The sequence below is a fragment of the Spermophilus citellus genome (genome assembly GCF_964194105.1).
Source record: "Spermophilus citellus genome assembly, chromosome: 7".
In the NCBI taxonomy this organism is placed as follows: domain Eukaryota; kingdom Metazoa; phylum Chordata; class Mammalia; order Rodentia; family Sciuridae; genus Spermophilus; species Spermophilus citellus.
Window position 1 is genome coordinate 107,352,887 of NC_138188.1, and position 13,738 is coordinate 107,366,624.

General features: G+C 48.8%; 1 protein-coding gene across 4 annotated transcripts in view; it reads left to right on the forward strand.

The window, feature by feature from the left end:
* PDIA5 (protein disulfide isomerase family A member 5) overlaps nt 1-11,232 on the forward strand; it is an 89,341-nt gene extending 78,109 nt beyond the window's left edge. The window contains exons 16-18 of one of the 4 annotated variants that reach the window (XM_081302825.1): nt 3,655-3,725; nt 10,509-10,643; nt 11,014-11,227. In XM_081302825.1, coding sequence (XP_081158951.1) covers nt 3,655-3,725; nt 10,509-10,643; nt 11,014-11,094 — 287 coding nt within the window. In that variant the 3' untranslated portion in view covers nt 11,095-11,227. Of the gene's footprint in view, nt 1-3,654; nt 3,726-10,508; nt 10,644-11,013 lie in introns of all 4 variants that reach the window. The other 3 variants (XM_081302827.1, XM_081302824.1, XM_081302826.1) reach the window with 3 other exon arrangements.
* The last annotated feature ends 2,506 nt before the right edge of the window (nt 11,233-13,738 follow it).

The following is a 13,738-nucleotide window of genomic DNA, read 5'->3' on the forward strand; positions in this document are numbered from 1 at the left end:
GCTGTCTACAGAGATGCCAGGCAGCTCAATCTAGTCATAAACCTGCTCAGTTGTAGCTGGCCCTCCTGTTTGCTCCCCTCCTGCCCCCGCTGTTCTAGTGGCAGTAATCTGTAATGTCTTCTCACTCTCACTGGCTGGGAAGGGCCACTGTCTGGACCTGGCAGACCCCGGCCTCCGACCCCATCTCTCTGGTGGCCAATGTGTGTGTGTTGGTGGCCTTCCTGCCCCTCAGCTTCTGCCTCTTGTCAGAGCTGGACTTGTTCTCCGAGTTCCTTCTAGAACTTCTCACTGTCCTTGGAGTGGGCTTAGAAGCCTGACTGGATTTTGAGAACATCTTCCTTCAGGGCAAAAGAAGGCAGAGATGAGACCCAGGAGTGGTGTGACCTGCTCAGGGTCTTGTGTCAAGTTAGTGGCAGGCCTTCCTCAGCCTGGGTGGCTCTCTGTCACAGGCACAATTCAGAAAGAGTTTTCTTAGCAAGTGAGCACTTGGCTACAGGAGTCCCTGACCCGTTACCGGGTGGACGTCACAAAGTGCAGATTAAATGCTTTCTCCCAGAGCGTCCAGGCCTCTGAGCTAGAGCCCTCTGACTAGAGGACCCTCGTGACTGACACAAAGGCCCCACCAGATAAGGGAGCAGACAGGCTCTTAAATCTCCAGGAATTCTGAGGTAGCGACTCCTACCCTCCTGGACTGTAAAACTCACCGTCCTTTCTTCTTTGATCAAATAGTGGCTATGTTGGGCAGTGTCCCGGCCCATGGTACAGGAAGCACCATGCATGTCCCTGCCATGCCTCAGGGGCTCCTGTCTACTCTGACAGTCCTTTTGGGGCCTTGTCGCTCAGTGACTCATTTTCTGGCAAAGGTTTACCCCTTAGAGTTTTCCCATCTCTCTCTTTTTCCCTTTTCTATTTCCAAATATTTTTTAATTTTTTTTATTTGTATATGGACACAATGTCTTTATTTACTTTTATGTGGTGCTAGAATGGAACCCAGTGCCTCACAGGTACTAGGCAAGTGCTCTATCACTGAGCTACAAGTCCAGCCCCCCTATTTCCAAATCTTACCCCAGTATACCTGGGGGATACAATTTCATCAGTGTGGGGGTGGGGGGTGGGGACAAGGGAAGACCACCCATGGACAAAGAAATATATTTTTTGATAATAAAAAATAATATGTACTTATGTAAACTATGAACACTATAGTATACTTAAACTCATTTATATACAGAAGCTATATGATGCACACGTGTAATCCCAGCTACTCCAAAGGCTGAGGCAGGGGAATTGAAAGTTCAGCCAGCTTGGGTAACTTAGCAAGACCCTGTCTCAAAATAAAATTTTGAAAAGGCTAGAGATGTAGCTCAGTGGTGGAGCACTTGCCTGGCATGTTTGAGGCCCTGGGCTCAGTCCCCAGAAGGGAGGGTCAGGGCAGACACAAAGAGAATTTAAACACTGCAGCATTGCAGAAAGGTCAAGCAGTGCAGTCAAACACCTGATGAAAGTCAGAAGCAAAAGCTGGCCCTTACGTCCTGCTCCCCCGTCTGCCTTCCCCACATCCCTCTCATCCCTTCACCCCCACCTCTTTAGTCCCCCGCATTCCTGCTTCCCCATCTCCTCACACCCCCACTTCATTCCTACATTCCTGTGCCTCCCATGTCACCCCATTCCTCCTCCTCCTGCTGTGTCATTGCCCTGTACCATGTGTGGCCCAGTCATGGGGACAGCCCTTCTTAGGACAGTGTGGCCAGTCTCTGTGGGACTTTCCACCCCACTCTGACTCTTGACTCCTCTGTCCCAACTCTGGAGGAGGCTTTTCCTGCTCCTCAAAGTGGGGTGCCTTTTTTTTTAAAGCCCCAATTTTTAAAAAGCATGCCTGCCTGATCCACCTGCCACCTCTTGGAAATGTCTTCGTGTGCTTTCCGAGAAAGACCTCTTGTTACTAACTGGCCATGCTCTTCCTTCTAGATAATGAGAAAATGAGATGCAACTGAGGCCATTAATCTGAGGCCCAGGTATTTTAAATTGATGGTACAGAAATGTGCACTAATCTGACAGTTAACATTTACACTTTCAACAAGTAAAGAGGTTAAAAAGTGAAAATTAATAGTGAAACCAGATTTTGAGGATGGGGTAGATGATTTTCAGCCAGCCTAATATAGTTAGTGGATGCGCAGGGGCCTGTAGCTGCCTGCAAGTTTGATAGATATTGTTAGCCGATAGTTTGTGTTGTTTAAATGTTTAGAAAATTATATAATATCACTCCTTTAGAGTGTGACATCTTCATGCGTTTGAGCTCTTTATCCGTCTTTTAGGACAAATTAGTTAAGTGTTACTTGTAATTGTCATTTTAGGCAATTAAAAGTCATCCATCTGGTATCTACCATGTAGGCTGCACTAGGCACTTTTTCTCATTTAGTTCTGATATAACTCATAACCAGCCCAGGTCTCTTCTGCTCCTTCTGTGTCAGATGTTGGGGAAATCCCTCTAAGCCCCCTCCCCACCACCCCCAATGTTGTTCTGGCCCAGCCAGCCACTCCACCAGCCAGACCATATGGCCCACCCACCCACCTCAGAACACAGCTCAAGTGCTGATTAAATTCAGATTAAATTTGTAGCCTAGCCTTAATTTGGTTTCACAAAACCCTTTGAAATGCCAGTCATTATTATCTTACTCTAAAAAGGAGAAAGCAGAAGAGCAAAGCTATTTCTGTTCCCCACCACGTCATTCTCTTCCCCAGGGCGGGGGACGTGCAGGCTGTTTGGCAGGAAGTTATGGCTACAGCCAGGTCTCCCCCTGGAGCACGTGGCCTCTCACACCTGTTTTGATCAGAATTAATTACCACAGTCAGGGTCAAAGCCATTCTGTCCTCTTGGCAGTTCTGTTCATCAGTATCTTGGGAATGGAAAGAGAGGAGGTGGGTTTGGGCTCTGATCTGTTCACACTGAGGGGAAGGCCAAAGCAGCCTGAAGCTTCTGGAGAAATGGCCATGAACAGGTCCTGCCCTGCACCCCAGATGGAGGGCTCAGGATGATGCACAGAGCAAGAGACAAGATCACCAGGGAAGGGCACGCACTAGCGGAACATCGAAGGCCCTCATCCATTTTGACAGGCCTTTTCCTGGAGACAGGAAGTGTCCGGGAGCTTGGTGACTACTGTCGACCCCCTGTAGTTCGTTTTCCATCCTAGCCTGTCTTGAGTCTCTCCTGGTTTCTAGGTCAAGGTGTAGGGCAAAGGGTGGGGCTTGCCAGGGGTCTAGAAGTTAGCAGTGGATCATGAACCTTGGGAGCTCAGAGTGGCTGCCCCGTCCCCTGTCTTTCCCAGTGCCACTTTATAGTCATGAAGTGTAGATATTTTTCTGTCATCCTGGGGCAAGAGAAGAATGTAACAGGCTTGGGAATCCTGAGCACACATGCTTCTTCCTGAACCCAAAGCTCCCTCTGCTCCCTGGATCAGGTTCTTCCTAGTCCTGAGGGCAGCCTCTGTGGAAGAATCCCGGAGAATAAGGATTGAGGGGACGGTAGATGGGAGGTCCTGGGGCAGGAGCTCACTGATGCTTGTATCAGGGACTCCTGGAAAAGCCTCTCTGGAGACTCATGGAAGTGGCCCTGTCTCTGCAGTCTCAGTGTGTGACGATCTGTTCCCTCTCACACAGGGTGCCCACACTGTAAGAAGGTCATCCCGTACTTTACTGCCACTGCTGATGCCTTCAAAGATGACCGAAAGGTAAGGATACCCCCTTCATCTCTTGTCCTGTCTCGTTCTTTGCCCTATCACTGATTCCTACACCTTCTTCCCTACCCAGCCAGGTCGCTGTTTCTAAATAGGTGCAGTTTTGCCAGTTCCTTTGGGAACCAGGACATATTTATTTTCCTTCATAAGGCAGGATAGAGCAGGCTGGATTTGTGCTGCAGCATCCACCAAAAGGGATACACTGAAGCGTTACAGCGTTGACTTGGAGGAGGGGTGGTACAAAGGGTCATCTGTCTATTTTTTTAACGTTCAAACCTTTTTACAGTAGGGTTGTAGTCATGCATCACTTATATAATTAAAAACACAAATAAAAAACCCACAAAAGTCAAATGGAGGAGAGCCAGGCCATGCTGGTGGAATCTCATCCTTCCTGAGCGAGAGGCTCCTGCAGCCGCCAGCTGATGAAGCATAAAATTAACAAGCTGGATCTGCAGATTGGATTAGGATGCAGGTACCAGGCGCAGCTCCCAGGCAATTCCAGCAACCAGACTGCCACTGGGAGAGGGCAGTTTATGGTCCCTAGGGCAAGACAAGTCCCCAGAACTCAGGGAAGTCCCATGAGCCTCCATGTCTCTGCATTCCCTCCTTTTTTGTGGTGATGGGATAAAGCCCATGGACTTGATAGGCATGGACTATGTCTCTGAACCCCACCCCAACCCCCGGCCCAAGTTCTTGAGTTTCCTTCTCATCTTCCCAGTGAGCGGGCTGGCAGAGATGACTCTGAAGATTCTTCCCAGCCTTTGAACTCAGTCACAGCAACCCTACAACAAACAGATCTCAGAAGCACAAGTTTGTGGTGGAACCATGCTCCCATACTCATACCCCAAATTGCTATTGCCTTATTTTCCCAGGCAGAATCTTTAGGCTGGGCCAGGACAGGGCGATGTCAGGAGTCACAAATAGCATACAGACCAAGAAGCCAGAATGGGGTTCAACCAAAGTGGGGAGAGGCACATGTGAAGCAGAGGTAGATTACTGTCCTAGGGCTGGTAGAGAGAGGTTTTGATCAAGGGCCAAAGACTGGAAGGCTGCAAGTGCTCTCCAGGCCCATGGAGGCAAAAATGCAGTCCTGGAGAGAGTGGCTGAGATGGGTGTTGAGAACTTTCAGCGATAAAAAGCCAGAGAAAGACAGGCTGGGGACAGGCACATACATGGAGAGTGGGAACAAACTAGGGACCAGATTCCCACTTAGACCCAGACCTTCAGGCTCTTCCCTGGAGTCAGGAAGTTCTACTGTCTACCCATAAGTCCTGGCTGTGCCCTTGAGTCATCCCTCATCCCACCAGGAGGGAGTATAAAGACCTGCTGCTTGTCCTGGATTGACAGAGGTATGGCAAGAAGGGGTGTCCCATACCCTGCCTACTTCACAATCCCCACCCACTTGTGACACCCAGGCTCTGTGCATACCATGGGGGCTCCAGAGATGTCCAGCCCAGCCCAGCTGCCCACTCCAGGACTGACATAGCTGTCACCCCACATTAGCTGTCATCACCCTTACTTGAACACTGCTCTGGGGCAGACAGAAGAACGGCTGGGTTGGTAGTCCCCCTGTCCTCACTTGCTGCTTAGGTCTCTACAGCCTCCAGGAGATCCAGGAAGGGATCCTGAGGCATCACTGATGAATGATCCTTGGCTGGCATCCTAACCCTATATTGACATGACCCTCTCTACCCACTGGACCACTGCTGGGATCATCTGGGACCAGCCTGTCCTGTGGCCTGACTCATGTCAGCATAGGTGGGTTTACCAAAACCACAGTGGGCAACCTAGAGCCAGCCTCCCTCTTCCTCATTACCCCTCTGCTGATGCACAGGGTCCCCGTTTTCCTTCATGCCTTCCTTCTCTTGGACACTGATAAACCTTTGCTTGACTGTCTTCAGGTGGGCCAGTAATGTTACTGGCCTTTTCTTGGGTTCTTCCCTTCTGTCTGTCCTCTTCCCTCTGTCTCTCCTTCCAACTTCCTGTATTCCAAGCCAGGGATCACCGTCACTCAGAGCAGCTGGCCCACCTGAGGTTCCTGGAGGCTGCACACAGTTACAGAAGTAACAGCAGCCCTCAGGGCCAGCACCTGGCCTGAGGGCTAAGGTGATGGTGCCCATTCCATGCTCCAGGCGTGGTGTATGATTGTGCGATGCCATCCTGCAAATGTCAGATTGGAGGCTCTAGGGGATGCTTCTGGAAGTTGGTGATTTTGGAAAACTGGTATCTGGGAACCACTGACCTGTCCACTTTCTCCTTTTAGTCATGAGATAGCAAAGTCCAGAGAGGAGCTGTATCCCTTGCCTAAGGGTATCCAGGAGTTTACTGACAGCCAGAACTGGGTCTCCAAGTCCCCATTCTTCCTGCCACCCGCTTGCTGCCTCTTCTTAGCTGGAATTGTATTTTCCCCCCTACCCTGCAGCCAGTCCCAGTTCCTTCCCCAATCAATATGCAGTTGGTTCTTCACTTCCATTTTCATAGCCAAAGTCAATATTAGCTCCTGCAGAGATTTATTTTACTGAATCAATAAAGCTGTGTGAGGCAGCTCATATTTTAGCTGGGGAGCCTCTACCCGCTCCCAGGAGCTTACTTGGAGACTTTATCAGTTGACACGCTATTGGAGAAAGGGCTGCAGACTGTTAGCCTTGGAACGCATGGTGTTATTGAAGGTGCTTGGAGGACAAGGATCCATGGTGGAAGCTGGTGGGCCAAGGCAGGAGCCTGGGCCGGTTAGGAGGGGCTTGCCTTTCAGTACACTTAAAGGTGTACCCAGCCCAGGTGTGGAATGGGGCCAGCAAGAGTGTGAAAGTCACCTCGGGAGGAGGCCATAGGCAGCAGGTACCCCCTCTGTGAATGTCACTGCTGTAATCTTGCCGCATGGCATGGGCCCTCTTATCATAAGGCTGGCCCTCTGGCCATCAGGAGTAAAGAAAGCCTCCTGAGGGCAGGGACCTAAGTGGCCCTTGAATTCCCCACAGCCTTGACACCTTAGATCGCTGTAAACATTGACCAAATGAAGGAGCAGTTGCATGTCTGCTGGCACCGGAGTGCTGCTCTTCCACTAACAGCAGTATGTCATGTAGTCCTCACAGTAGCTTAATAGACCAGGGATTATTACAATCCTCAATTTATAGAGAAGATTGAAGCTCAAAGAGGTTAAATGACCAGCCCTCAGTTCCTCTGTAGGAAAGGAGCAGAGTCAGAATGGAATACACAGGCACATGGAATTTGAGCCTCCAGAAGTAGATCCCTACCTGCGACCCATTTGTGTGCAGGGAATTTACTTGGGAGATGATCTCAGGAAGCCCCATAAGGGATGGAGGAAGAGCCGAGAAAGGAAAGAAGCCAAAGCAGGTGTGTAATAGGTGGGTAACTGTGGGTAACTGAGGCTCAGTCCCATGGAAGACCTCACCAGGAGACATGCCACTCAAAGGTTCAGAAACTCAGAGTACTTGTCCTTAACCCCCATCTTTCATTGGCCTCACATCCAGCTCCTTAGGACTGAGAAGGAGATCTCAGCATGTGCTATGCTGAGGGGACCTATCAAGACACTTGATACTGTACCCAGGAATTCACATCAATGACTAGAACAAACCCAGAAGTCACAGGTGTACACCGTGTTAGGTGATTGTCCAGATCCTGAATGTGTCCAGTGGAGCAGGCGTTAGGTTAGTGAGCCAGGGAGCCTGGAGAAGAGGTTTATTTGCTGCCTTCTTCCCAAAGAGTAAGCTGTCTGTCTTCTATAGAAAGCAAGTATGGATTCCCCGTTACAACTAGAAGTTATGTTCTGGGTACGCAGCTGGCAGCAAGTGTAAGGATTCAGAAGAGGTGCACATTTTTAATTTAGTAGATTTATAAAATCATACAGTATGTTTCCAACAGCTCCAGGGCATGTATACAAATTAAATTCATAATTTAAAGCGGATGCAGGGAGAGCAGCAGCCTGGGGCCATGTTCATCAAACACTCTCACAGCCTAGCAGAGGACCTGCCACGTGTGGCCGAGGGATGGACACTGAGGTCCCTTTGCTGCTGACTGTGTGGAGGCAGAGTCATGGACACACCTGCCCTGAGAAATGAAACCTGCATTTGGACAACCCAAAGAACATCTGCTTCACCTTTCTAAATAATTCAGAGAACACTTTAGAGGGTGAGCCGGGGTTCTTAGAAGGCTGTCAGGGCCAGTGGCCAGGCTGAGTGAAGCTAGCTCCATGCTGACTCTGGTGAAGGGCACAAGCATCGCCAGAGGAGACAGCAGTGTCTCCACCCCAGCCTGTAGGAAGGCAGGGCAGGTGCCACTGAATCTTCTGATGCTTAAAGAGAAGCTGGGGGACTGGGGTTATGGCTCAGTGGTAAAGCGCTCGCCTTGCACATGCAAGGCCCTGGGTTCAGTCCTCGGCACCACATATAAATAAATAAAATAAAGTTTTAAAAAAGAGAGAGAGAAGCTGGAAAGCCACATTTTTATATTAAATCTTCTGGCTTCTTTTTCTTTTGGCAGTTAATTCAAATTTATTTTCTTTTTAAATTCTGTGTGGGCCAAATAGAACAGGACTGAGAGCCAGCTATGGATTGTGTGCAGAGAGTTTGCAAACTCCCTTCTAAAAAGTCTCACTGCGTGGGACGTTCCGTGGCTGAAGAGGCAGTAGGAAAACGTGAGGTGAGGGAGGCAGGTGTGGCTTTCTGGTGGCCAGGGGGAAGGTCGTACCTCATTCCCCTCTGTCTGTCAGTCCTGTAGTTGACAGAAGCCTGCTCACCTGGGCACAAAAGTAAATGACCAGAAGACGTGGCCATTGGTGGCCTACAGAGCTCTCCTACCTAAAAAGGGGGGGCCCCATCCTCATGTGAGTAATCAGCAGCCAAAGCACTATGAATCATGGTTAGTCAGCAATCTTAAGTAGACTCACTGAATCACAGACGTCTTCAGAGTATTCTCTGGGCTCCAGAATGATCTCATTTGTTATGTGGCAGATGCTTAATGACTGGCCTTTGTTAAGGTCACCCTTGTACCTGTTTCTTTGCATTGCTATGACCAAACTACCCAAAAAGAACAACCTTAGAGAAGGAAAAGTTTATCTGGGGTTCATGGTTTCAATTATTTCAGTTCATAGGTGGGCAATTCCATTATTCTGAGCCCAAGGTAAGGTAGAACGTCATAGCAGAAGGGTGTGGTAGAGGAATATTGGTCATTTATGGCTACCAGTAAAGCAGAGGGTTTCACCTCTGAATATTAACACCAGAACTTTGGGGGACACCTCATATCCAAACCATAACCCCTTGAACAGCCTTGACACATAACAGGGCTTTAATACAAGTGGGCTGGTTAGAGGACCCCTCCCTTTGTCCTCATTGAATTTGCCTTTCCCACAATACTTCTGTATTGCATATTATCATTAATTGGCCCTTTTTCTTTCTTTTCCCATTTGTTACCTTCATCAGAAAAAAAAAATCCTCCATTTCTGCTTTATACTCTCTTATTTTGAAAGACCAACAAAAAAAAGAGAAAGCTATCAGTGTGGAGTTTGTTAGATAGGCAAGAAGAAGTCAGTGGCCAGTTGGAGAGCCTCTTTCTGAATAAAGACTCGATTGCCTTAGTCACCCTAAACTCCTTCCCAGCTTCTGGAATATGCCCCCCTGGCTTTCTCCCCCTCCATCCTTCAGGCCTTGGCTCTCATGGTGAATGATACAGAGTGCCTTTGGTCCACTGGCACCTAGGCCACCTGCATATCATAGCTCAGAGTCACACCCTGTTGGGATTGTGTGTTCATCCGACTCCCTCTCCAGGTGCTCAGCCTCTGGGGACAGCCTGGGTATGGGTCTGGAGGAGTGATTGCTGTGGCAGCTGACACTCACCATTGTGCTGGGCCAGTTCCCGTGCACGTTGACCTCCTTTGAACTCTCTTACTTCTGATATCCCAATAACCTAGGTTTTATTACCCCATTTTACAACTGAGGAAACTGAGGCCCTAAGACTAGGTCATTTTCTCTAAGTCTCTTTTCCCCCCAGTACTTGGAATAGAGCACAGAGGTGCTGTACCACTCAGCTATAGCCTTAGCCTTTCTTTCTTTTTTTTTTTTTTATAGCACATTAAAGTTATACATAGTACCTAAAGTTCATTCCAACAGAATTATGCATTCATGGAATCTGACCCACTTCATTTCAGTCACTGTTCTTGCCCCCACCCTGCCCCATCCTCCCATCCATTCCACTGATCTTTCCCTTGCTCATCCATTGTCCTTCCTTGATTGGGGCTTTCCATACACACAGATAGGCATATTTGTATATGCACATAACATGATTTTGTTAAATTCATTCCACCTTTCCTCTCCTTTCCCATCCCTCCTCCCTCCCTCTCAATCTTCTTGTACTCTATGAGTCTTTCCTATACCTTCATGACACAGTCTTGCTGAGTTGCTGGGGCTAGACTCAAACTTGGATCCTCCTGCCTCAGCCTCTTTGATGGTTGGGATTATAAATGTGCGCCATAACACCGGGCTTTCTAAGTCTTTTTTTTTTTTTTTAATTTAATTTTATTTTTTTTTTGGTTGTTCAAAACATTACATAGTTCTTGATATATCATATTTCACACTTTGATTCAAGTGGGTTATGAACTCCCATTTTTACCCCGTATACAGATTGCAGAATCACATCAGTTACACGTCCATTGATTTAATATTCAAGCAACCCAAGATTTGCACTTGGGAAATGACTTCCAAGCTCTTGCTCTTCATCTCTGTCCAGCACGCCGCATGCTGACCATCATTACTTCCCCCCTAGATTGCCTGTGCTGCTGTGGACTGTGTCAAAGACAAGAACCAAGACCTGTGTCAGCAGGAGGCCGTGAAGGCCTACCCCACTTTCCACTACTACCACTATGGAAAGTTTGCAGAAAAGTATGACAGCGATCGCACGGTGAGTTGGGGCAGGCTTCTGCCCAGAACTCTGCTGCTGAATCAGCCACTAAGAAGGCAGCAAAGCACAGCTTCCCAGGAACATCACAGCTGTTAGGCCCGGCACTGACAAGACGCAGGCCCTGGGACCAGACAGAGCTACACGTTGCTGGAAGAGTGCCAAGGGGTTGTCCCAGATCCTGCCCCCCAGCCCCCAGCTGAGAGGATTTGTTGCTTGCTTCTTGGGGCTGGCCTCAGAGGCCAAGCAGAGCCTCTCTGTCTATCCTACCCACCCCTCTGTGAGCTAGTGGAATGATAGGGGAGGGAAGGGAACACGCACTTTGGCCCAGGGTTTTAAGTCCCTTTCTCTCTTCTCCTTCCCTTCCCAACAGGAATTGGGATTTACCAATTACATTCGAAGCCTCCGGGAGGGAGACCTCGAAAAACTAGGGAAAAAGAAGGAGGAGTTGTAATTTCTGTCTCAGAGGAAGCTTTTCCACTACACTGTGAATGATACCCGTTTTGTCGTTCTTTCTGAATTTCGGCGTGTTCTGAAGACGTTTTTTATAGCCACTTATGGCCTTTTGTACAATTTTGAAATAAAATTAACCATTTATTTGATGATGTGGTTTATTTTCACAGAGCCCTTACTAAAGGCTCACATGGAGATGAAGACTCGTGTTCTGCTTTCCTCTTGGGGAGGGAGAGTCGTTCTCCAGTGTCCTGTCTATAGGGAGGGGGTTCCTGGAGTCATGAGGCACTGGCGCCTGTCCATCATTTGACAGTGGAACAGGAAGTGGATCACCAGATACCCTGCTGGGAAGAGGCTAGTTGATGAAGTTAGCACATGATGGTGACCAGGGGCTGAGGTGCTGAAGTATTCAGAAACAGCCTTAGCTGCTTCTGGATCATTGTAGTTTTGGTTTGGGCAACTTTTCTGGGGACTTATTTACATATATCTTTCTCCAACCATTTCCGTTGTCCATCTCCTTTCCCTCCCTGCTCTTCTGCCAAAGAATATTAAGTTACCATTCAGAGGTGCATGCAGTGGCATATGGCGTGGTGTGGGGACCTTCTTGATGGCTAATGGCTGTGCCCACTGGCTGAAAGGGAAGGCAAATTCTCCATGGGCAGACGTGTGGCCTGTGAGCCAGCACCCTCTCTGCACCACAGCTGCAGACCCCCACGCCACGTCTTCCTCCACCACACCTCACTGCCTCCTGCCTGTGGGTATCTCTCTTTCTGACCTACCTGTCCCACTAGTCCTCCCATGTTCTGCAGCCATGTGTGACACATCCAGCTCTGTGCCCCATGGTGCAGCCAGAGCCCCAAGCCCCTGTGACACTATTTACCCCTCAGTGCCATTTCTCCATGGTTAGTACAACAGTCTCTCACATGGGTTATTTTGACTTTGGTTTTGGTGGCCCTAGACTTGGATTCCTTAGTAGTTCAGAGAGAGCTGCCTGTACCACAGTGTTTGGTGGCCTTGTTGGAGAGCTAAAATTCAGGAACAGCCCTCCTTTCCTGGCCTGGCACCTTGGCCCTAGCCTTAGTCCTTCCTGCTGAAGGATTTGCTCAGTAAAGGCCAGAGCCTCAGTTCCTCATGTCTGTGTTGGCTGTGGGGCCCCTATGTTCAGCTTCATACAGTGACATCGAGGGCAGCCTTTCTTTTCCTCTAAGCACTCACTTATTTGGTAGTGGCTCCTGGACAATCCCCTAGGGTAAACGGTTATAAAAGAAAGAAGGGCCAGGGCTGTGGCGCATGCCTGTAATCCCAGCAGGCTACTTGGGAGGCTGAGGCAGGAGGATCACAAGTTCAAAACCAGCCTCAGCCACTTAGTGAGGCCCTAAGCAACTTAGTAAGACCCTGTCTCAGAAAAATAAAAAGGGCTAAGGATGTGGCTCAGTGGTTAAATGCACCTGGCTTCAGTCCCTGGTACCAAAAAAATAAAAGTAAAAAAGCAGCATACATTTAAACACATTCCTACTGAGAACATCCATAATGTCATACAAGGGGTCATTTAATCTTGACACAAGGAGCTATGGACCCATTCCTGCAAATCCCTCTTGAGAGCATGAATGTGGACATGAGTTTCCTTAATCAGAGGAACATGTTTGCTTACGTGTTAAATAAAAAAAGAAAAAATGGATTTTTGTTGTCATCATTTTTTACAGCACCATGAAAATCACCTAACAAAGGTCCCTTCCTGACTAAAGACCCCTGGTGCCCACCATCAAGGTACAAGGCTTTCTGTTCATTCCGCATCTTTAAGACCAAGTTTCTGTGTGAGGACCCGGAAACACCACAAAATGGCCTCCTCTTCACACCCCATCACTCGATTTGTTCATTATAGGGCCTTCATCCAAGTGTCATGTGTTTGCCTTGACCTGAGCGAGTTCATCCCAGCTCTGGGCAGCTGCTACTGCAGACAGTGCTCCTTCCCTCACCACCACCTAATACACCCCAACACACACACACACACACACACACACACACACACACACACACACACCAGGCCCTGTTGCCAGAGCTATATGCAGATTGAACCAACATCATAACATCTGGATTAATTCTGTTCCCAGTCACCATGCTTGTCTTATTTGGGATTCATTGATTTTCAGTGCAAAGCCTCTCCCCAACTCCCCCTCGAGGACCTGTCATCACCCCTGTCTGTCCCCTGGACCCTGCAAGTGTGGGCTGATTCTCTGTGGGAAGCACGTGCCTTGGGGGAGAACTGATCTCTGTCTCCATTCTGGTGGGTTTGGTGTCATCTTGGCCTCTATTTCTCTCTTTTCGTTTCTGCTTCTCTTTCAAGTCCCTGCTATCTGCCTTCAAGTGCCAGCTTGACTCTGCAACCCCTCACCTGTAGCCCCCAGATTCCCGGTCACTCCCTAACTGGACCCTTCAGAGTGGGCCCTTCCCTTTTGGAAGTGTTTGGCTTCCAGAAACTGCTCTTGACAGGCACGGAAGGGGATGCTTCTGGGTTCAGAAACTGGTCAGCTCCACTTTGCCTAAGAAGATGTGAGATCTCAGCTGAAAGGCACTGCGCTCTCCAAGGGCACTGAGGAAGGTGGAGCCCGTGGTTCAGAGGAGCTGCATGACCTGCCCAGATGGCA